The sequence below is a fragment of the Cydia amplana genome, chromosome 11 (genome assembly GCF_948474715.1).
Source record: "Cydia amplana chromosome 11, ilCydAmpl1.1, whole genome shotgun sequence".
Lineage (NCBI taxonomy): Eukaryota > Metazoa > Arthropoda > Insecta > Lepidoptera > Tortricidae > Cydia > Cydia amplana.
In genome coordinates, this window is record NC_086079.1 from 15,477,613 (window position 1) to 15,503,725 (window position 26,113).

The 26,113-nt window shown below is 40.0% G+C and overlaps 1 protein-coding gene across 2 annotated transcripts in view; it reads right to left on the reverse strand.

Moving 5' to 3' along the window:
- Window positions 1-5,912: 5,912 nt before the first annotated feature.
- The window catches only part of LOC134652069 (TBC1 domain family member 14-like), a 70,550-nt gene continuing 50,349 nt past the window's right edge, over window positions 5,913-26,113 (reverse strand). Inside the window, exons 3-7 of one of the 2 annotated variants that reach the window (XM_063507220.1) lie at window positions 12,020-12,223; window positions 8,654-9,134; window positions 8,045-8,173; window positions 6,704-7,286; window positions 5,913-6,112 (exon numbers count right to left, since the gene is read on the reverse strand). In XM_063507220.1, the coding sequence (XP_063363290.1) occupies window positions 5,913-6,112; window positions 6,704-7,286; window positions 8,045-8,173; window positions 8,654-9,134; window positions 12,020-12,223 (1,597 nt within the window). The remainder of the gene's footprint in view (window positions 6,113-6,703; window positions 7,287-8,044; window positions 8,174-8,653; window positions 9,135-12,019; window positions 12,224-26,113) is intronic. The other variant, XM_063507221.1, reaches the window with a different exon arrangement.

Sequence of the window (26,113 nt, forward strand, 5' to 3'; positions counted from 1 at the left end):
TATATGGGCGGTTGAGAGATATGAATGGGACATAAAACTCAAAAAAGTAGGTATACCCCACAATTGGCTTTCATTCATTATACCCCATGTTTTTTTTACTCGCGTTAATTTAAAGGGTGCATTCCTGAGCTTACATTTAGTAACTTTATTCTAATTAATTCCTTCTAATTCTAAATCAATAATTTATTTTTATCTGATAAGGCCCCTACGAGCGTGTACCTGTACAATATTGCCTTAGGGCCTGTTTACGTGTTGATTAGTGTTTAGTGCTAGTTTATACATTACATTTGCTACTAAACGTAAAAACTATCTGAGTTAAATGTAATGCTCTGTTACAACGCTACATGCAACATTTTACTTTTACAAAAAAAAACATGTTTTTTTTATTAACAAGGAATGCCATTTAGTTTCCTTGAACGTCCTTACGCAAATAAAAAAAACAAGGGTAATTTAAGTAATGAAATGACACAAATATATTGATTTCCGCTACGTAAAGGTTGTCTGGAAGAAATCGCATTTTAGCGACAAAACTGCCTGTTGTTTAAGTCTACCGGGGTCCGGGGTATGATGTGACTCATGTGACGGTATAATAATAATATGGAGATTAGAATTTAAAAGATGGCGCTGATACTTTCATCTGTATAGGAGGAGAGACCTTGCCTCCTTATGTGTGTTCTACCGCTTGTACAATGGGCTGTGCTCTGAAGAATTGTTTGACATGATGCCAACGGCCGCGCGCTTTCTATCACCGCACCGCTCCCCATCGGCAGGGTGTTCATCCACACACCCTAGAACCTAAATGGTCGCGTACTGTGCGGTTTAAGAGGAATTTCCTCCCGCGGACGCTCCGGCTGTGGAATGAGCTCCCTTCCGAGGTATTCCCGAGGGTCTACAGTATGGGGTTCTTCAAAAAAGGAGTGTACAGGTTTTTAAAAAGGTCGGCAACGCGCATGTAACACCTCTGGAGTTGCAGGCGTCCATAGGCTACGGTGACTGCTTACAGTGCTTACCATCAGGCGGCCCGTATGCTTGTTTGCCACCGATGTGGTATTAAAAAAAAAGTATAGGAGAAGAATAGAAATACGCTTATTAATTCGCATATATATAATTTATTTTACAATAAAAATACACGCATTACAAACCGCACTTATTTGGGGCCAATTCTATTTTGTTTAAAATATATTTACAATGAAGTAAGACTAACTAAAGTTACTTGAGATGGCGTTCATATACAATACATTACTTACATACAATATAATATCAGTCCACATCACAAGTGTATAAATATCCAAGAGCAGCCATCGAATTTCGACTTTATTCCCTTGGATTAGAGTTGACAGTATATGTCAATGAAATATTAAAAAAATCTGCACATTTCGTATAGCGCACATAACTTATTTTATAGTGTATTATAAGATTTCTAAGCTAAGTTGCTAAAATATTATTAGCCACTAAGTTGGATAAAGTATTAGGTTTTACCAGTATAATTACACAAATTTCTCCGAATATGTATGAACATGAAATTAATAGTTTAGCTGTTCAGTTGAATACAATATTTAAAAAACTTAGTAATGAATGTTTTGAATTTCTAATTTGTGGTAGGTATTTCTTTTCAATATTTAAGATTGTATGACTTACTTGTAGACTTCAAAAAATGAAGTTAGGTTAGGAAAGCTATTAGTGATCCGTTTTAATGTAGGTATTGAAACCTAGAGTGGTTTTCCACAAAAATGTTCAAAATGGAATCTTTCTAGCTTCTACAGAATTCGCTGGTTGGTACCCATTTAAAACATGAACTCAAAACATTGACAGATAGGTTAGCCGAAATATTTAACGTTTTGAGTCAACATTAGGTGTCTTTAGAATGTTACAGTGGTGGCAAGAATTAACACTAGAAACGAATTAAAGCTGAACTTATGCGACTATAATTATAAACAAGTACACAATTAAATTGACCACTGATAATTTTATTTATTTATATGTATACAGGGTGCTTCCTGTAACAGGAACAATAAATTAAACTAAAGGCTGTACTCCACAAACTGACCAACATTTGTTCTGCTCTTAATTAATTTATTGCTCCTGTTACAGAAAGCGTCCTGTATATATTTCGGGGATCTCGGGAACGGCTCTAACGATTTGATGAAATTTGCTATATGGGGGTTTTTGGGGGCGAAAAATCGATCTAGCTAGGTTTGGTCTCTGGGAAAACGTACATTTTCGAGTTTTTGTATGTTTTCCGAGCAAGGCTCTATCTCCCAGATATTAATGTTTAATTTGGCAAGCCATTTCAGTCATTAGAAAAAGGCGCCAAATTTTAAAAATTTAGGCGCGAAGTTTTGTCCTTCCATAGATAATTTGAATTTCGCGACTTTTTCTACTGACAAAGTGGGTTTGCCAGATTATAAAAATGTTGCTAACTTTTGTGGTTTATTATATCCACCTTTATTTAAATACAATTTTCAAACTATAATGAAGGTATTATTAAAAATCGCTTTAGCGAATTTACTCTACACTTAACGCTCACAGCGTAAAAAACAAATGTACCGTGAACAGGGGCGTATAGGGATGACTGGGGTGAATAGAGACAAAATTTAAAATGTGACTTACCTTGTCAACTTCTTAAAAGAATAACCACAAAAAATGTATTATTCGAATGAAAATAATCGTAGCTTTTGTATGATACAATTTGTGTGGGACTTTTTAGATATTGTCAGGAAAAGCACCCTGCCCCTTTTCACCCCAAGTTTTGACCCTGTTCACCCCAGCCATCCCTATTCACCCCGGTTGACGGTACGAAGTTCTTTGTGAAAACTGAAGTCGAAATTTGCAACGAAATTGATTACATGTAGCGTCTAGCGATGTTTAGAGCGTTTTTTTTAGTGGCCAAGGTATTTGGCCTTTTTACGCTAAGTAATTTTACTAAAAATACAATATTTACTCTCATGCACACCTTCATCGATGACTATGAATAACTACGATATAGAATAATTATATACATAATAAATAATAATGTAGCTTCAAGAGCATTTCGAAAGATTCTACTAATCATTAGGCCGGTCCTACTACTCGATGTCCGTTTACGTACAGTAATAGTTATATAGTTATACAATAATTGACGTATCGCATATATTTACAGAAAATATAGTTACTAGCTTCGATTTTATACAAGTTTAAGAGTAGTTACGGTCTTATAAGTACCCAAAATCACTACAATTTATGGTATAATTACACAATCGCACTGGGTCGTTCGCCGCATGAAAACGTCAGGTGCCTCCCAGTGTGTTTGCGCCATTACAATATGTGAGCTTTTGAAAGTAAAAAGTTACATGTTTTTTAGTTACGGCGAATAAAGGACTCGCATAGTGTCCTTTTATTTAACGGTTTTTAATGAGACGTACAGTGAAATAATTTAATTTCCTACCCATTTTGGACTTTGTCACAGTGACAATATTTAGTATGAGGTCTCTAGCGACTTTCATACTGATTGTCAGTGTGACAAGGTACGAGATGGGTCAGATTTTTTTTAACTGTTTTTTGAGATATACTATACAAGGGCCTAAAATACATAACTTACATAACCAACTTTTCGTACGCAATGTCGGTTACAAGAACAACTATAAATAATCTTATTTTCTATACACATATATATATATACTTATCGGCAGGTACATAAGAGAATATGATATGTTTCATATGTTTATATTTATATTTACGCTCATGATTAAGGCTTAGTTTGTGTAAATAGTACTAAAGTAACAAGTGATTTATTTACATCATATTTACAGTGTAACGGCGGCAGCAGAAATCTACATAGTTTATATTTTATTTTATTTTATAAAATGTTACTTTAAACAAAAAAAGAAATCAGAATCAGAACTCGAAAACATTACGCAATTATAAAATAAGACCAAATTTTTTGTCTGTTTGCTTGGAAACATCTTCTTTAATTTTAAAAATTCAATATTTGTATCGTAGAAATAAACAGAAATAGTTTAAAACTCACGGTTCGGCCGTTATAAAACAAGTGATACTTATGACTAATACAAAATAGTTATAAATAATTATATTTACAAAACTGAAATAAAATTTATTAGAATAATAAGAATACTATTTTAGCACATCAAGGATGGGCATCTTTCTCTGTGATCCATAATTCTGGAAACAATTTCATAGTAAATTCTGAGATTCGAAGTATTATTACCCTTTAGAGTTCAGAGTTTAGAGTATCATAAGTTAGGAATATAATTATCTAATATTTTTAGACACATAACAAGTTCATACAGTATTAGTAGTAGACCAACGAGTGTTATAATAATTGTCTTGTAATAGGCCAATTCGAGTTTTACTTATTCGATCTGTTTCCTATACTGATCTGTCAGTGTTAAAAGTGACATTTATTCAACCAAAAACGGCACATTTAACACTGCCAGATGTATCATATCGTAAACAGATCGAATAACTAAAAACTAGAATTGGCCTATGTGTATCCATCTGCCTCACCACTTTACATTAGAAAAAATATTCAATTTTATACCTTAAACACGCGCAATACAGCTCAAGTTCGAATAACTTCTAATGTAACATATGGTTATTGTGCATGGTCGGGCAGCGTTGTACTATATTACTATTAACTATTAGTCGAATTACTCTTCTGAAAACTCGTGGTCAGAAGCCTTACGGTTACTACAGCCGTGGTACCAAATACGGACGACACGGACAAAGCGCCAAAAATATGTACCTATACACCGCGCCTATTGCCGATGCGTTAAAGTAGTGTGTACATATTCTTGGCACTTTGTCCGTGTCGATATTTAACCTTTTGAACGCCACAGACGGCAATTGACGTCAACTCAAAATCGTGACAACGACGCCAAAGACGGCATTTGACATCGATCGTTTTTAGGGTTCCGTACCCAAAGGGTAAAAACGGGACCCTATTACTAAGACTCCGCTGTCCGTCCGTCCGTCTGTCACCAGGCTGTATCTCACGAACCGTGATAGTTGAAATTTTCACAGATTATGTATTTCTGTTGCCGCTATAACAACAAATACTAAAAACAGAATAAAATAAAGATTTAAGTGGGGCTCCCATACAACAAATGTGATTTTTGACCGAAGTTAAGCAACGTCGGGCGCGGTCAGTACTTGGATGGGTGACCGTTTTTTTGCTTGTTTTGCTCTATTTTTTGTTGATGGTGCGGAACCCTCCGTGCGCGAGTCCGACTCGACTTGGCCGGTTTTTTGATGAAAATCTACTGAAAAACACCCCACTTTTAGGTTGGCATTATTTATTCACAAAACTAAATTTTACCCCCGTGGCGTCAGTGGCACGGCAAATGGATGCGCCGTTTGGCGTTCAAAAGCTTAATACCATGACTGAAAAAGCTTGATTTTCATAGCAGTATACTTTAGTGGCTAGTTTCAAAAGAATTACTCTGCAGAAAGACGATAGGTCACTATAAACCCACCTTAGCCACAAACGCCTCAAACAGGTCAGCGACTCGTCATCATAACCAGGGATGTTGCGGATGCCGATTTTTTGACATCCGCGGATGCGGATGCGGATTTTTAAAGGCTCACATCCGCGGATGCGTGTCAAGATAGTATGGTACTAAAAAGCGTCAAATATTACATTTTAGTAATTTTTATTTCAAAAAACCGGCCAAGTGCGAGTCGGACTCGCGTCCCAAGGGTTCCGTACATTAAGTCCCACTCACGCTTGACTGCTCATTTCTAATAGGTTTTTTTGGTTAATAACTAAATTACCTAGCAGTCTAGCACTTACGCCGATGCTAAGACGTTCCTGTACCGATCTGTTCCACATCCGCATCCGCATCGATTTTATGCGGATGCGGATGTTGAAAATAATGCGGAAGTTCCGCGGATGCGGATATTCGCAACATCCCTGATCATAACCTCACGTCTTCGTCTTCACACACCTCACTCAACACCAGGTCCTCAAACGTCATGCCGTCCAGCGTCATGCTGACGGAGCTGATGCTGCGGAATAAGGCTTCGGAGTCAAGGTCATCCGGGAGCTTGGTGAGGAACTGCGCGGCCGAGATGAAATCCATGTCGCGAAGCTCGTCTTGGTATAAGTGGAGGATTCCTGAAACAAACAATAAATACTTATTTATATTTATAGAGTAATTACTCGTACAGTATGTAATTAAGACCCTGACTTATTAACGTTATCTTTGATTAATCGTTTCAACTGAAATTGATCATATTGATTTAATTTTAACTACACTGCTTAAAAACTTCTTTAAAAAATTTATATATAAATATGGGGTACATAATTAAGTTTATTAGTTAAATTTCGTTTCAAATAATCATCAATCGGGGACAAAAAAGCTAAAATAGATAAAATTTAGAGCACAGACAGAAGCATTTCCTTTCCTCTTAATAATTATTATAGAGACTAATTAGTCTCTATCTTTCTCAACCTTAGTGAAAACAGCTGCCCTAACTACCGCCTAATTTACATTTCGCATCTCGGAGCGTCTGTAGGTATTCCTAAAGGCGGGATTTGCGTTTGTCATTTTTCTTGTCAACAGAGGATTTCCAACATGCTATAACAAACACTCGTTGCAAGGATGCCTCTGCTTGTAACTACTTGTACCTAGCGCCGTGTTCGCCATGTCCGCTAGTGACGGCAGGTTGTGTTTGAGGAGGCGGGTGTACGTGTAGTATACAGTACCTAGCGCCGTGTTGAACAGGAATGCGCCGCCGTCGCGGTGGAACACGTCCCACACGCGGCACGCGGCGTCCAGCGGCATGGCCTTGGCGAACGCCGTGTACAGCCACTCCAGCAGGTACAGCTCCGGCGCCAGCGTGTCCGCTAGTGACGGCAGGTTGTGTTTGAGGAGGCGGGTGTACGTGTAGTATACAGTACCTAGCGCCGTGTTGAACAGGAAGGCGCCGCCGTCGCGGTGGAACACGTCCCACACGCGGCACGCGGCGTCCAGCGGCATGGCCTTGGCGAACGCCGTGTACAGCCACTCCAGCAGGTACAGCTCCGGCGCCAGCGTGTCCGCTAGTGACGGCAGGTTGTGTTTGAGGAGGCGGGTGTACGTGTAGTATACAGTACCTAGCGCCGTGTTGAACAGGAAGGCGCCGCCGTCGCGGTGGAACACGTCCCACACGCGGCACGCGGCGTCCAGCGGCATGGCCTTGGCGAACGCCGTGTACAGCCACTCCAGCAGGTACAGCTCCGGCGCCAGCGTGTCCGCTAGTGACGGCAGGTTGTGCTTGAGGAGGCGGGTGTACGCTCGCCAGAAGCGCTGGAAACACGAATTGATAGCGGTCAATTATTCCTACTCTTCAATACTCTTTGGTTAAGATATACACTCATAAGATATATTAAAATCAGACATATTCGCCAGCGCAGGCATTTACTTTAAAGATTATTGTGAAGTGGAAATCCGTGGTCTCTACCTACCCCTCTGGGAAATAGGCGTGATTATATATTTGTATGTATTATTGAGAACACTAAAGAATTTGATTTGAGTTTTGCTTGTTGAATGTTAAGTTTATTCTGTGGCTTTTCGTTAATGAGATGATTCAGTGACTACTGAAGCATATTTTATATGACTTCACATCACATAAAAATTTCGTAATAGTTTATCCAGTAGTTTGAGTTGCTTGCCAAAAAAGACGTGCTGGGTCAAACTGTGTCACAGAATACTTATTAAAGACAGTCTGACATCGCCATTGTTTAAGCCAAATTATTTAAATGTACAATTTTCGTTCGAGGTTCAGGCAGACCCCGCAGACCGAAAAGGATATGGCGTGACGACTTGGACGCATTTTATCCGGATTGACGGAAAGTACAAACGACAGGGTTGAGTGGAGGAAAGGACGGGAGGCCTTTGCCCAGCAGTGGGACACCAAATCAGGCTAACAAAAAAAAAATTTCGTAGCCGATTGATCAAAGCCTTCATTCTCTATAGATCCAGTCGATAGATCCAAAATGGATCTAGTGAGACAAGTTTTTCTTCTTAGATCCAAAATGTATGTTGACATTTAGAACCTAGCTCACCTGCATAGTGTTGCCATCGCGGGTAAAAGCTGCCCGGAGCACGGGTTGCTCCAGCAGATTGGCGAAGCAAACGAACGCACACGGCGCTTCCATATTTAAGATCAGCACAGCTGCGATGAATGACATACCCTGCGAACAAAAATGGTTCCACATCACTACCTATTGACTAGCTAAATTACTGAAAATAACTATTTCAACTACCCAAAGGGTTGTAAGAAAGAAAAGTAATTGACTTGTTTGTAATTTTGTATGGCAAAAACATCTAACATTTTAGGACATCAAACAGCTACCCTGATGGTAGTAAGAGACGCGAGGCTATGGCGTTATGATGAATTCACCTTTTTTGTATGAGATTTGTCCGACTGGCAAATGTGTTTATCCTTGTTTTGTCTGCATATTTTTGCGAGTTTTATGACTACTGTAAAATATTTGCATGTACCAATAGAAAACGAAACTAGCCAATTAGAAAAACTGTGCGTACCTATGCATTTATAGTACGGATACGGACTAAACGAGTGGCAACACACAATTCAGACACAGATTACAAAATACATACCATAAAAGAGGGAAACTACAACCAAGAATAAACTTAAATTAAACATTACTAACCTGTACATAACCAACGTCGGGACGATAGCACACATAAGCCGCCAGCAGCTCATGCAGAACCGTAAAATACGGCCCTCCCGGTTGAAATATACACAACTGTGGAAATGTCCGCGCGATATCGAGCTCTATCAACTCCATGGAACACTCATCACTCCTCTCTATTAGGTCTGGATTAGATTTAGAACAGCACTTAGGAGTCGTGTCACTGTGACATTTTAAGTTCTGCTCACTAAAATTCCTTGGTAAACCTAAGCGTTCCTTATCTTCAGTCTTTTCCTCAGTCTCTGATTCTCTGTGGATCTTCAACCGTTTTCTCCTGAGTTGTGCTTCGTGTAGCCGTTGTTTGGCCTTTGCGACGAACTCGCGGTAGTGGTGGTGGGTGATTTGGAGTTTGTTTTCGATGGCCAGCTGCCAGACTTTGCCGCGGATGGAGGGGGGCAGACCGCTCCACCATAGCTCTTGGGTGCGCTTTGCGTTTTTTCTGGAATAGAGAAGGGACATTGAGTGATATATAAGACAAATAAAAACCGGCCAAGTGCGAGTCGGACTCGCGCACGGAGGGTTCCGCACCATCAACAAAAAATAGAGCAAAACAAGCAAAAAAACGGTCACCCATCCAAGTACTGACCCCGCCCGATGTTCCTTAACTTCGGTCAAAAATCACGTTTGTTGTATGGGAGCCTCACTTAAATCTTTATTTTATCCTGTTTTTAGTATTTGTTGTTATAGCGGCAACAGAAATACATCGTCTGTGAAAATTTCAACTGTCTAGCTATCACGGTTCGTGAGATACAGCCTGGTGACAGACGGACGGACAGCGGAGTCTTAGTAATAGGGTCCCGTTTTTACCCTTTGGGTACGGAACCCTAAAACACCTGTTAGTTCAAAATAGGGATTGACTGGAAAAGTTGAAAGTACGGTATTCCCCTACTTGTATATCCTTCATCAGACGGTAAAACCTTTTGTCCATTTTTGTCTTTTGGCACGTCAGGATCTAGGTTAAATTAGTCTTTAGTTAGAATTACCAACGGGACTCAATGCACATTGCACATTACGCACATTGCAATTAAAAAGTTCGGTACGTACTATTTCTGTTCTATTTCCAATTCAAGCCGTGCCCCCGCCAAGACGAGAGAATAAGGGCAAAAGGCAGTGCATATCTTTTCTCGGCACGTTTCGTCGTTTTTCGAACCCTCGTATAGTTTCGGCTTGGGTAATGCTAGGGGCTGAAATTTTTTGTATACCATGTTTGTTTTGACCAATAGCTATATATAAGTTTCCGGAATATATTTCTCCTATATCCAAACCGTAGTAATTTCTATAGCTGAACATCGCCTGAAACGAGTACCTAATACGTATTTAATTTTCTCGTACATTATTTTCATGTCACACTTAATAACATCCGGCTATATTTATTCTTCTGATATCAAACTATGTAAATAGCTCACGCTAACTAATGACAGCATAAATAAGGATAAAAACATCAACAGGTTAACTCATTTCTATATACATTTTGGATAAACTTTTCCTGTGTCAAACCAGGGCAAGAGACAATGAACATTGAACAAAATGGAAAAGAGAGAGTGTATTTGTTATTGCGGCTCGCAAACATTGTGTGTTGTGTGCGTAAGAAAAGAATTATGACAGCGATTAGTATCAGTCTTTGTCATGAGATCATGACTGTTTGTTTAGTCAATGGTAGCGATAAGTCTATGACTAAGATTAATAGTTCCTCATTCCGATTCTGTCCATATCCATAAGTAATTATTGTTAGAAAGTAAAAGGTTTAAATGGTGGCAAAAATCGCGCCCGAAGTTAATACGTTCATCAGCAATACCAATGTCATTGTGATATGTATCTTTTTGCCTCCTCTGACTATAAAGATGTCATTCGGAGCAGAACCTTTACCGGTCCACCATAAAGCCAATTCACTTTAAACAAGAGACGCTTTCTAGATAGATTTTCGCCTGTTGCTATCTCTTTTGCACGCGCATAATTATAATGCTATCAAACTCGCACAGTGACATTGACCACCGGTATCATGGGCGGGAACAGCAATATAATTATTTATGCGCGTGCAATAGAGATAGCAACAGGCGGGTCAATGTACGAAAATCTATCTGGAAAGTGTCTCTACTTTAATTATCTTTTGTAAGTACTGTGGTTAAAAAATACGATATTTAGCCGTGTTTTATTTGTGTGTTGATAATATCCTTAAATTTGTCTTTTAACTATAAATAACCAACTCACTGCGCGGACCAGTCGGGCAGGATGGCCTGCCACTCGCGCGCATGCCGCGCCAGCCGCTCCTCCTGCCGCAGCGACGCTCGCAGCCTTGCTGCCGACTCTCGTTAGTACAGAAGAGTGAACTCACTGCGCGGGCCAGTCGGGCAGGATGGCCTGCCACTCGCGCGCGTGCCTCGCTATCCGCTCCTCCTGCCGCAGCGACGCTCGCAGCCTTGCTGCCGACTCTCGTTAGTACAGAAGAGTGAACTCACTGCGCGGGCCAGTCGGGCAGGATGGCCTGCCACTCGCGCGCATGCCTCGCTATCCGCTCCTCCTGCCGCAGCGACGCTCGCAGCCTTGCTGCCGACTCTCGTTAGTACAGAAGAGTGAACTCACTGCGCGGGCCAGTCGGGCAGGATGGCCTGCCACTCGCGCGTATGCCTCGCTAGCCGCTCCTCCTGCCGCAGCGACGCTCGCAGCCTTGCTGCCGACTCTCGTTAGTACAGAAGAGTGAACTCACTGCGCGGGCCAGTCGGGCAGGATGGCCTGCCACTCGCGCGTATGCCTCGCTAGCCGCTCCTCCTGCCGCAGCGACGCTCGCAGCCTTGCTGCCGACTCTCGTTAGTACAGAAGAGTGAACTCACTGCGCGGGCCAGTCGGGCAGGATGGCCTGCCACTCGCGCGCGTGCCTCGCTATCCGCTCCTCCTGCCGCAGCGACGCTCGCAGCCTTGCTGCCGACTCTCGTTAGTACAGAAGAGTGAACTCACTGCGCGGGCCAGTCGGGCAGGATGGCCTGCCACTCGCGCGTATGCCTCGCTAGCCGCTCCTCCTGCCGCAGTGACGCTCGCAGCCTTGCTGCCGACTCTCGTTAGTACAGAAGAGTGAACTCACTGCGCGGGCCAGTCGGGCAGGATGGCCTGCCACTCGCGCGCATGCCGCGCTAGCCGCTCCTCCTGCCGCAGCGACGCTCGCAGCCTTGCTGCCGACTCTCGTTAGTACAGAAGAGTGAACTCACTGCGCGGGCCAGTCGGGCAGGATGGCCTGCCACTCGCGCGCATGCCTCGCTAGCCGCTCCTCCTGCCGCAGCGACGCTCGCAGCCTTGCTGCCGACTCTCGTTAGTACAGAAGAGTGAACTCACTGCGCGGACCAGTCGGGCAGGATGGCCTGCCACTCGCGCGCATGCCGCGCCAGCCGCTCCTCCTGCCGCAGCGACTCCTGCAGCCGCGCCAGCCTTGCCGCCGACTCTCGCTCGACGCGCCGCCGCGCCGCTTCTAATATCCGCGCGTGCTCCGCCTTATGCCTGAGCGCCTCTTCTGTTGTCTTCGCGGGCAGGTTTGACGGTCTGAAACAGAAGAAACACAGCCGTCAATAACCTATTTTTACTTTATGAAAAAACTACCAAAACACGAATAGTGTTCTAAAGTTACTCAAACGTAGCTCAGAAGCATGTTAAAGAAATGTTTCTTTAACAAAAGAAAGAATAAAACGGAGTAGTAATATAAATTCTCACTCTTCTTCTGATTTTGATTCTATGAGGTCTTGGTGGCTCAGATGGCAGAGCGCTGAAGTATCGATCCAGAGGCCATGAGTTCATGTCCCAACCAAGACAGTAATTCTTTCCACTTTTAAATTTATTCTAAGCTTAATAGCATCGATCGCAGACGTTTCTGCTTGTTAAAAATTAAAAATATAAATTCTGGCTGTTCAAGAGTCATGGGAATAAACAACACGCAGTCAGACGGGTTTTTTTTTTCAGCCCAAAAAGGTACTTATTCCATATTTTGCTACCTATGTATGACATGGGCACATGGCTGTTGGGTTGTAAAACAGTTCTTGTTTTCACTGTAAACACGGACGAAATGTCCAGAAAAAGTATTCAAATTGAATTGAATGAAACAATGCGTACGCAATGAAAGCCGAGCCGCGGCCGGAATAATTTCAATTTCGAAGTACTGTGTACGATTTCACAAATCATTGTTATTGTTACTAAGGTCGTTGACATTCGACAGCAGTCATATCAAAAATACTTGTAAACAAACCACGTGAAAACAAGACGTTTCTATTTACAAAGCTATATGAGGTTAGTAATAATTAAAAAAGCACTTTGGCAGGTAGTTTACGGTGAGCAAAGATACAAATTGCAGCGCCTAATGGAATGGTTAACGAGTTGGCGCGTCACGACACGGCGGCGATTTCCACACTGTGCCAGAATTGCGACTCACGTGCACAACACTGCACTATAAAGTGCACTGAAACACGGATGAAGCCCGTAAAATGTACGAGAAAAAATCCCAGCAAAACACTTGGCGATAACATAAAATAAAGGAATAGATTCAGGAGAATATACTCCATGACATAAATCGACCTATGATATGGAGTATATTCTCCTGAATATGCTAAACTGTTTTACAGAAATCTATGTGTTGTGTTCTAGTATCAAGTCGACTTTTCGGCTTGAGCTGATGGACTGAAAAAAGTAAATCTAATATTAGCTCAACTATAGGTATAGCCCTTAAAATACAACAGTATTGTATTGTAATAATACTCGTGCTATGTAATAAACTCTTGCTCTGGTAACAAAATTTCAGAGAAACACCAATGTTCACTTCTACCACTTCGCAACATAAGTAACATAACCATTAAAAAAACTCAATAGTTTCACATGTGAGCACACGCAATTATAACCTGTTATTACACGTAGGTATATGACCTTTAATTACCTCAGATTTGCGTGCCGAGCGAGATATTAATATACGGCCCTGATCGACACTTCGTTGATTACGCAATCATAGCACACGATCCTCCAGTTTACGGAGAAACAATCAAAGTTAATAGATTTCAAGCTACAGGCCAATATGGTTCTGATAATCGATGTTATCTTTTATAATCGAGAACAATGTAAACGAGTATGGTGTAGTGAATTTCCAAATAAAATTCGTAATGAAAAGCATTGCTAGGTATATGCCTACAGACTCGAAGAGACAGAAAGATCAGATTCTGTTACTTGTTCTTCTGTGTCTTCGATATTGCGTCCCAAAGAGACTTACTTACTTTACTAAATTCCAAGTCTGATGAAATGTATGCTTATCCAATACCATGAGTAATTTAACCCAAAGAAAACAGAAATTTTAAGACCTCTTACAAAGACTGATTATTAATCATTTGATTAAAGTCACGTTTACTCATTATTAAAAGCCACAACCTAATTTAGAAAGCAGGGTTAACTATCAGGGTTCGTTGACATTTAAACCTATTGCAAGTTAGTGCCCTTAGACGATAAATTATTTGCCCAGTGTTGCGTACCTTTTATTTTGTAGCTTAGCGTATCAAAACAGTAATAAAACAGAAAACAGATCAAGTTCATGGCCTGACAAAAAAATTGGGGTGATATTCTTCAATCCGCTGCCTAATATACCTCTTTGCGGGGACTTAAAAAATCTGCGCTGCACCTCACATGTCAGCGGTTAGTTTTTGTCGAACAGCGAATATTTATCCGCAATTTCGTTTGTTATTCCTAAATATTCAACCCAAAGATTTTGAAGCTCCCAATACAATCACTCGTTGCGCCTGACAAGCGTGCACCATTTTTGCCCATTATAAATAGTGTAACCTTAGAGCAGTGTCATGTTCCAGAGCAATCATTACTGAGTGGAGATTAAATATGCGGGCGGTGGATAGGATGCGACACTCGACACCGTGCATCCTGCGCACATTCCTCTTTAGCTGTGACGGTAAATATTCGAGAGTGGCGGCAATTTAGATTACAGATTCAAGCGAATTAAAATAATTAAATTGACAGTAAGTAATTACACTCTCTGAATAAATGTTCTCAGACCATTTTTTTTCAAGTTTTGCGTATTATATTCTCGTAATAAAAGAGAGGCTCTATAGGTCCCTAGAACACGTAGAGACATAGAACAATGTTCTCAGACGTACCAGTTAACTAGCTTAGCTAGTTTTTCCATCAATTATAATAGCGGCTATAAGGACGGATGCCATGAGCATCACAAAAAGTAGCTGGCTAGCAGGGTGCAGTTAGATATTACACTACTCCATTCCATGGCTCGGCTAAAGCAGCTCTTACAGTTTCCAATAAAATAATATTTGGCATTTTTACACGGACCCAGTCAAAATGCTGGATTTTCTTCCTAAAATTTTGCCGATTCTGCACCGTTTCCCATCGCTGTTGGGGGTTCATGGTAGACAGATTCTCAAGTGACGTCAACTCAAAATAGGACGCTCTTATCAAGTGTCCTGAAAGCTGTATAAAGTTGGAAACAGTTCATTTATACAGCTTCAGTTCTACTCGACTGTTAAAACCACTGTCCGTTTACAACATACTGTACGGTATTTCAATTATTTTCTTGCTTTACTTGCTGTGTTGCGGCGTGGCTTACTCGCTTCATTGGCTACTGGAACCGTTCGGTGTACTTGCACGGGTTGCAGATGGCGTGATGTACCTTCACAATGAATGGTTACATTGATTACCACACGGTAAACCAGTGTATTTTATTGTTTACCATCATGTAAGTACTATCGTACCCGGCGCCCCAAGTACCTCTGGGCGCTGAGAGAGAACTACTCGTCCTGAACGCAGAAAACTGGAAGAAAACGCACAAACTGGAAGACAACTGGTTACAGTTTGGCGATATTATAAATTTTATTTGTGAGCATGTACCTTTTGTGTAAATAAAAAAAAAACCGGCCAAGTGCGAGTCGGACTCGCGCACGGAGGGTTCCGCACCATCAACAAAAAATAGAGCAAAACAAAAAAAAAAACAAGCAAAAAAACGGTCACCCATCCAAATACTGACCCCGCCCGACGTTGCTTAGCTTCGGTCAAAAATCACGTTTGTTGCATACAACACTTAAATCTTTATTTTATTCTGTTTTTAGTATTTGTTGTTATAGCGGCAACAGAAATACATCATCTGTGAAAATTTCAACTGTCTAGCTATCACGGTTCGTGAGATACAGCCTGGTGACAGACGGACGGACGGACGGACGGACGGACGGACGGACAAACGGACGGACGGACAGCGGAGTCTTAGTAATAGGGTCCCGTTTTTACCCTTTGGGTACGGAACCCTAAAAAGGGCACCAGAAGTCATCTTCATCTACTTTCGGGTCGCCATATCAGCGGAGTAAGTAATAAGTATCATGTCGTAGACAATAAAAATGTTTCAGTACCAAATTATTCATCAAATTTTCATTCTAACAGTAACTTGTTTATCTACTGTAGCCAACTCACAAACTAAGTATGTATATGTATGTACAAATACAATTTAGATTATCAGGATGTCTTCACAAAAAGTCTACATTGGCTTATTGCGGTTTGCTCTGTGTCGAAATGAGTATACCAACTGTTTTACTTTGATTTCTAAATTGACTAGCTTGGTCTTTTCCGTTTACAGCAATCGCTAAAAGCATTGCAAATCGCTCAAAGTTTGCACATATAATTTGCATGAGTGGACAATGCCGTGCCATATCCACTTACATATGTACATTTATACTGGTCTGGTTTGTGACAAATAATTCTATTCTATTCTATGCCATAATAATATCCATAATTAGGTATACAGTAATGGAAGTCAATAAGCCCGCAATACAATCACATACTCGTATACACCAGTCCAGTAATACAGTACAATACATAACAACTTTAATTTATTATTCAAAAGCCCGGCCCGCATTTATTCGACTGACACACCTATTCTCAACACGGCCACATTCCTATCGGACATTAGTAATTTAGTAAATATCGCTATTTCGGTCGGAATTCGACTAAAAATACCGATTTCCTTGCATTGTTTGGACAATACACTGCAGGCCGTTAACAAACGGTCACTTGGATTGGATTATATTTTTCTCTGAAACACGTTGGTATTAGGGATACCATAATTCATAATGTGTCCAACTTCCCACCTATTGGGGCTAAATTACATCTATTGTAGTATTTTTCGCGGAATAAAACGATTTGCAATGCCATTCAGATGTTCTTTTACCATTCAAAACTATCTTATCTGATCTGTTTATGTTGTGAAAGTATATCTTCTCAATATTTTATAAGACTATCATTGTCCATTGAAGTATAGTATAAAAAAAATATTTTCGCTGAAAAAATACTACACAATAACGTTTGTATTTTCAAAGGTTATTGTGTCAGTCTCTTAGAAACCAGCAAACGGTCAAATAAACAACATATGTGATGCGGGCAACATATTGAATACCCATCATTCACGCCCAACATAGCAATCACCATATTTTTCCCCTCTAAAAGATACCTTTATCGTGTATTGTTGTCTGAGATGTGTGGGCTTCGATTATTTGAGATGGCTACGATTGTGTGCCGAATAAAGCACCTCATCAAGGGCTTCGTCTGCCCTTCAACAAGTATGGAGAAAGCGGTTGATTAGTTAATTCATAAATATGAACGCACGTTTTTAGGGTTCCGTAGCCAAATGGCAAAAAACGGAACCCTTATAGATTCGTCATGTCTGTCTGTCTGTCTGTCCGTCTGTCTGTCCGTCCGTATGTCACAGCCACTTTTCTCCGAAACTATAAGAACTATACTGTTGAAACTTGGTAAGTAGATGTATTCTGTGAACCGCATTAAGATTTTCACACAAAAATAGAAAAAAAACAATAAATTTTTGGGGTTCCCCATACTTCGAACTGAAACTCAAATTTTTTTTTTTCATCAAACCCATACGTGTGGGGTATCTATGGATAGGTCTTCAAAAATGATATTGAGGTTTCTAATATCATTTTTTTCTAAACTGAATAGTTTGCGCGAGAGACACTTCCAAAGTGGTAAAATGTGTGTCCCCCCCCCTGTAACTTCTAAAATAAGAGAATGATAAAACTAAAAAAAATATATGATGTACATTACCATGTAAACTTCCACCAAAAATTGGTTTGAACGAGATCTAGCAAGTAGTTTTTTTTTTAACACGTCATAAATCGCCTAAATACGGAACCCTTCATGGGCGAGTCCGACTCGCACTTGGCCGCTTTTTTAAATTTGGTACCTAAATAGAATGCTAGCTTGTAGGTATTTTTTTATCCTGATGATATTTACAATCGGTTTAAAATCTTAAGAGCCAACAGGAGCTAAGATTTAAATATTTTAGGTAAATATACCCGTCTCGCTAACGGAAGCGGCTCCTAAAACTAGTGCGATAAGGACAAGGCGAAAAATCCTGCGTAAAAATCTCAAAAATCGAGGTTTCGTACTCGACTGTTTCCTCCTCCAAAACTTAACCAATCGTAACCAAATTTTGAAATCTAAATGATTATGACATTGTCTGTGTCGTACCGTTTTGCTTTTTTGACTAATTGATGTCAGTTTTGAATAGCACGCCTCTCATTGCGGCATAGTCAATTAGGCCATTTTGGCCATTTTTGCAGGGCTCTAGCGCCTTAAAAAACAAAAATATCAAAAAAAGCAAAACGGTCCGACACAGATATTGACAATATTAATCTGTGTTGAAAAAATCATTGCTCTAACTTCAAAACCCACGGAGGAAACAGTCGAGTACGTTTGTATGGAGAAATGACCACTCCTGTTGGCTCTTAAAGCGAAAGTTTCATAGATTATTTTTTACTCCATCTACAAATTAGCCGATTGTACAAATATGATAAATATTATAATCTACGATTGCGTAGTTACATATAACGACCGGCGCGGATTTCCTGGTGTCTCATAATCTGGCGCAGATCAGTATCAATAGCAGGTAGGTACACCTATTACCTAATATACATACAAATAAAATCTTACTGGCTGCACCAAAATAACTAAATAAACTTTTGTAAATTAAATATCTCCGGAGATCATACATATTTATCTAGTCCTCAGTCTTGTTGATTTAGCTACATGATACAATATAAGCATTAATCTGAATCCAAATGTACAACACTACCAATAACGTGAAACCGTTTTCAACAGGTACGGTATAATTATACGGGTTGCGATGCAATCACGTGAAAGTAATTCAGAAGTCCATTCCGCTCCCTTTTCACGGCCTCCAGTGTACTTCATAATTACAACACCTGTAGGAAAAGAACAATAGAGATATCTCTACTCCATCAGTTATAGTGGTAACCAAAATCCATTAATGTAGTCGGAAGCGGTATTTATGCGTTATAAAAATTGATAGCGCGATAGTTTCCGTGTCATGAAACATGAATTATTTATTTGGTTAGTCCAGCCATCAATCACTTTAAAGCAAACCCTGACTCTTTAAACGCGTTTAACACTACCCTAAACTAGGGCCTAACGACAGAGACGCTGACATACATCAGATAAGTTTGGAGATACATCAAATAAGTCTGATATTGGGCTGTAGCCGCGCGCGCCAGCTGATGTCTTTGGCGGTCAAAGTGTTAAAATGTATTACTTTGCCGCGTTCAGATGTTTTCTTACTTAACTGTACCTTATTTATACATTCTATTCATTCTAAAACCACGCTACTGTGAACTATGACCAAAAAACAAGGTATGTACAAATTGTACATTCCATGGAAATTGACAATGTATGCCACTGTTGCAACACAACGTATTACCAAAACGTATTGTTGGCGAAGGACGTTCTATTCTCATCTTGTGTTCGTTCGTTAGTCGCCAATTTCAATGCCAGCGTTTGTACATAAAATCGCTCAGGGAATGAGCACTTGGCAGATAAATTATACTCGTATTTAATGCAAACATGCTGCTGAAAATAATCGTCACAATTGGTTCAGCAAATTCTTCTGGCTTCTACTACACAAACTGCCCTCACTACTTAACATATTATCGTAGTTTTTCGTAGTTTGCACAGCTTTTGTAGTTCCCAGTCCGCTATTAACCTTACGTTTTGGTACATTCAGGTATTTGGTACCTCGAAATTGGTCACGTTTTTTCATTAGTAGTCTGCCCCTTTCGCATTCATGAAATGTTCCGATATATGTTGGCTTCCCTTTTGCAAACTTTAAGCGTAAGCGTCATTCTAGATCCGTGACTACAACGTATCCCCATTCTAGACAATTTTCATAATTAATAGCTCCGCCAAACCTCTCCTTTCAATGCGTCTTCGTTGAATGCGTATGATCGACGCGGTTATCGATATAATAATTATAGGATAGCGCCCATCCGTTTTTATCATATTATTATTATGAGCTCATATCGTCCCAATGTTGGGCAAAGGCCTCCCTCTTATTGATCCACGTATCCCTATCCTCGGAAATCTCCCACCAGTCTCTGTCAAAAGCGTCAAGCTCGTCCCGCCATCTCAGACGATTGTAAAGCTGCACAATTTGTGGGACCCAATGGGTGGCTATTTTGGCAGACAGGTCATCCGGCATACGGCAGACGTGTCCCACCCAGTCCCATTTGAGCTTGGCGGCAGTTTCAGCTACATCGGTTATTCTAGTTTTGGAACGTAGTATGTATTGTATTTTTAATGCGATCGATTAACTTCACGTTCAGAATACTCAAGAGTTGTAAAAGTGTCGTTTGCTCCATAATGTTATTACGTTGATAACCGCAGCTCACCGCAGAAGTCCACGGCAGGTGGCCCGCCTACACTAGCTTGATCGTGCGCGAACTCAATCTTAAACATTAAGTGAATGGTCAATGAACTTTGTTTGACCAACTGTTCAGTATGTACAAAACGCCAGGCCAGGCATTTTATACAAGCGTATCAGGAATGTAATCCGCAGCTGACTTAGCTATATCAATAATCCAATCGACCGGACGAAATTGAATTAATTCCTATGATTGCAGTTGGAAATGAACACGCACAGCCCCGATTATCTTTGCCTTTCCCATTTCACTTATTTATGAGAACACAGTTGACTTTTCGTAAACCTTATTACAATGAGGTAAGGTATGTATTTCAGTGTGCATTTCTTGTTAGATCGCCCTTAGTGACCAGTGAGTCGAGCTGAGCTGTTAAAACAACGCCTCAAACGAACAAATGTTAGAGTAATGTCCAGGTTCCGAGGGGTCAAGTTATGTTAGCCGAGCTCGCAATCTGAATAGACCTATGATAATTATAGCTGGAAGGCCTGGAAGCCAAACAAGTTAGGCTCTAGGCTACACTTTAGTTTATTTCGTGACTGTTGCGCGTGATAAGGACAACTGCGTCTTAAAATCTGTTTAATAGTTATTGCTTGTACTAACATTATATGTTGCATCACATTTGCTTTTAGTGTTATTTCGCGCAGAAGACGTCCAGTAAGTAAGTAACAGCCGACATGACTTCCTAGTAATGGATTTGTTATGTATGACGCGTTGTTATGTATAAATCAGGCAGAGTCCGTCTAAGATAACTTTGCACCGATTTAAATAGAACAAAGTGCGTGCAATTTTTATAGAAATTTAACATTAATGATGATATTGCCGCACTGTCATTGCAACTGCCATGCAGAGTTAACTTGGTCCGATTCTAGACGCCATGCTTTTTATAGTCACTATATAGGTACCTACATAACATATCTCGATCTCTAGAGAACAGGATAAGTGTTGATCTACACGATGCGATTACGCACGTTTCTGAGAAGGCTCAAACAGGAAAGTCGTTGGAGGCAAATATACAGTGTGTAAGTCTAATACGGGCAATAAATTAAACCAGATATAGAATTTACCCGTCTTATCATTAATTAAAATGTTTTTTTAAGTTACACTTAATTATGACCCCGTGATTAATTTTTTCCACATGTACCGAGCAGCAATGTACTGCAAACATTAAGAAACAGAAGATGACATGACATTACTAGATACGAGCTTTTTATAGTAACTGCCAACAAGCGTTGACAGTTACTTTAAAAAGCTCGTTTCCCGTAACTTGTGTGGTGTATTACATTGCGGGCCGAATTATTTTGTATGGTTAAAATTTTCAATGCATTTCTAAGTAAAATCTATCTCAATATACTTTTTAGGTCCTATGCTAACCACCGTTTAAATATTCGCCGGTATTGGATTTACACACTGTATAATTAGGATTTGATCGGAATAAAAATCCTAAGTTAGAAATATTCCCAATACGATGTTTTCCCATTCTGCTCGTGTGAATGAAGGCTATACTGCAGTGCCCTTTAGTCAAACCTGTTCTGAGCGTGCTGCTTCGCTTGAATGCAATTTATTAGTATAGTTACCGTGTCCTAAACATTGCTAAAGTCCTACAATATTGTGTTATTTTATGTTAGAAAAGAGGGACTGGCTCACGACTAGCCGCAATTTTGCTTGTAGTGCCTATTCTGCAGTAAAGTCGCCATCAGATATATCGGAGCGGCCAAGGTGTTACAATATCTGAACAGGCACTCTAACGCCCTGACAATAGTGGCGTGTTCAGATATTTGTGAGCGCCTTATTAGCCACTCCGATATATCTGATGGCGACTGTACACTCGTCTAATTTACTAATAGCTTACCGTAAAACCACCCAACTATACAGTCCAAAGGCTCCCAATAGGAAAGGCAAACTATGGTCTTAAACTAACTAATATCTTCAGGTGTGACTATTTAAATTTAAGTAAGTTCAAAGGCAAAATATTTTCATAAATGAAAGAAAAAACTCAGACAATACCAAGGAGTTTAATTCCAAATTTTGCCTATGCTACTAGTATTTTATGCATAGTTTCATTAAGTACTGACCGTCTCGGTACCGTATAATTATCGTACATTGGTAAAAAGATATACTTATTAATTTGTGTTATAAAATTTGGTCAAAGGCACAAATTTAATCTTCATTAGAACACGACTCCCCATTTCTCCGCGTTCAATTCTCCTATGCACCACTCTTTTCCAGTTTTACAGTTCCCAGAATACCTCCCTCTACACAAGTCTGTGGTCCGAGTAAACATATGTTTGCTATAATTACATAACTACACGTTGCTGGTAATTGCAACAGGAAGCGAGCTAATAGTGCCGCTTCGTGACCACCGCAGATACCTTCTGGGATCTTATTCTCGAAGATTACCAACCACATCGATACAACCGGGTCAGAGGGTTTACCGCGAACATCGAAAATCTAATTTCTCTCCGCTCTTGTTTGCGGTAGAACCTCAGTGCAAGTCTGGTTATAGCATTCAATCTTCCAATAACTAGTTAGGTACTTAAGTTGTCCCGAGACGAGCAAGCGCTCTTTTGACAAGCGTTGACAATCCCGATGGAGTATTTACGGCCCCGATTGTTACAATTGTCGAGCTTAATTGCGTGATTGAAAGTAATAGACAGAAACATTTATTGATGCCACCGTAGATCATTTCGCTTTGATTGAAAATAGCTTCGTTTTAGTTTTCCCTCAAAGGCTTGAAGGACCCAAAAAAATTAAGCATCGATTACAGATCATGGTGATCGATCATTAGGCTGAACCTTACCTAAGGCACGAAAGTATTCGATTTACTTCGCTGATGATAGGCTAGTATCTCTGATCTCCGACGATGATAAAGTTATTATAAAGCTGTGGCTCGCACCGAATAGGGATGCAATGATACCGGTTTGATAGAAGCTGCATGATTCGCAGTTTATCTCTATCCAATAATTGATCTTCGTTTATCTTGCAGCCGGTGGATTAATCTTTGATATTCATAATTGGTTTGTAGATGAAGAAGTCTGCAGTAAATTCAATTCAATTCAATTCAATTATTTATTTATTTCAAATCCATACGATCCATAATTGTTAGTACAACAACAAACAAACAAACAAATCTTAAAATTAATTAAGGTTAGTGATAATTAAAATACAAAATAATAATAATAAATCCAATAATAAATCTACAAGTAAGTACAGACAATAAATATAACTATATAACTAGGCAACCTAAATGCACCACTTCTCAGCATCTGTGGCTGCCACATGCAGCCCATTCCAGTGCATGAGCAGTGGTGCATCTACCTTACCTGCCAACGTTTTCAGGATGCTATTGGTACTGCCACACAGTCTCTGCATAAGTGACGCCGATCTGTTGCGTATGATTGCAAAAAAGTCATCCGTGTGCGCCTCCGCGAACATTCCAGACGCACTACAGTGAAGATAAAGTAAAGATAATAGATCAATCTTTAGACGACTCTACTTTTGTTTGTTTTGGTTTGTGATAAATATCTATAAATGGCAAAAGTTCGCCTATGAGACTTTTTCCATTTCAAAATTTTTTATACATACATACCTACACGTTGGCTGACCGCAAGATAGAATATTTGATTGATTAATAAATTAGAGACATGTGGAAGACTCATAATAGTTTTTAGAAACATATAAAACAAATTCCTATATGGAGGTACATACTCGCACCTAGACTTCAAATCTTACTTCGAGTTAATCTACAGTATATGTTTTATTTACTGAACCCAGTAAATAGTGTAATAGTTTATAAACATAGTTAATCTAATGCATAGTTAAAACAACAATTACCCACACGATGTTTATTTTACATCAAGATCTCACGAAGCAGTAACCACGGCGATTAAAAAAGAATCCTCCGACACAAAACGGTTCAAAAATTCTATTACAGCAATTTTCAAAGGCAGAATGCTATGTCGGGTCCACAGAAGCGGAAATGCCTGTATAATTTGACGCAGCCCTACAATTTGCCGGTCATGTTCGCTGGAGGCGCGAGGGCCACTTCATACTACTTTAGCATCATTTTGCTGGTTTTGTAGTACTATTTTTCCAGGGCTGTCAATGTTTTGAATTTGTTTAGAAGGTTGTCACATGGTACAAAACAAAAAGATAACAAACCAACTAGTAGGGTTAATAGCTGTACGTTTAAAGTTATGGATGCAGATAGAAAGCCACAAATAACTGACATTTATTGTGGAACGACTCGATATACTGAGCCAGCTAAAAACCAAAATGATGTTAAAGGAAATTAAGTGCAATAAGTACGAGTATAGGTTACAAAATTAAATTAACAAACCACTTTAATAACGCTAATGACAGCTAACAGAGCGGAACCGATACGAAAACAGCTTATTAGGTCGTGGCGGGAGGTCACGATTACACCTGTCACACGCCTACACATATTCATACATGTATACATACATCCGCATAGAAAGGCCAAGCCACCGGTCATATCTTTGGGTCTAGACTGGACAAATGTCCAGTCACGATTTTTCGGATTAAGTATTCGACCGACAGACATCCTGGGTAAATAAACGATATCAGAATTTCGATGGTCACGGTAGCCTCTCTCTAAAGTCACCAGCTAACTTAGCTAAGCTAGCTTGCAAGAGGAAGCTTAAGCATTCAACTGTTACTATACTCGTGTAATTGATATTAGCTACACCAGAATCGGCAAACTTGAGAAAAAGATCCAATGGCAGCAAAATTCGGCAATAACATGACATATAGCTCCACCGCTCAGAGCCTCAAGTGTTTTTTTTTCAGAAGTGTTATTTTTTTGTGCGGCTTAAAGAGCCTCAATTGTACCTTCAAACAGCCGCATGCGGCTCGCGAGCCGTGGTTTTCCGACCCCTGAGCTACACAATCAAAGACCTACCTTGTAGAACAAGTAACTTCTATCTTCGCAAGAAGATTGATAAACGGCCATTTAACTGTGTGGACATTCAATTTGTGCTTTACGACTTCCACAATAGTATGAGAGAAATTAAAACTATCAAAAGCGGTTTCAGTAGGCGTAGCCTGGAAACTCGCGTCACAACGCGTTGTCTGGCGCCACTGACGTGACGGTCGCACGCATCAATTATGTCTGACGTAAACGGTATCATGTCACGTCAATGAGGAAATAACACAATGAGCGCTCATTTTTCAGGTTATAAGGAAATAATGCTATTGTGTGAATTTTCAAGCTATTATCTTTTCTTTGTGACTATTGCAACGATACAACGATATAAAGATTTAAGTCATAATTGTGCTAGCCATTAAGTGCCCATCTTTTCTTTATAAGTAATTCCTACTGCATCATATTCCGCATATTCAAAGGTATTTCGAAAAGTTATTCAACTAAATTATATCAAACAATGGTTGTCTCTCGTCGAAACAAAGTTATTTAGATAATAAATATTATTACAACTACCATTCCCTGAGTTCCTGATCCCATAAGCTTTCAGGTTAGTAAGGATATAATTTATATTGGCCATTTTATTGAACTGACTGACTGACTGAATGAGGAAATTAAAAGACTGGCGCAAGAAAGAAATTATTGGCGATTACTCCACCGACAAGAGCAAAGCAAAACAAAAAAAGTACAAGAAATGTATTTTAAGTTATTAAGGAAAACTGCTATTGTTAA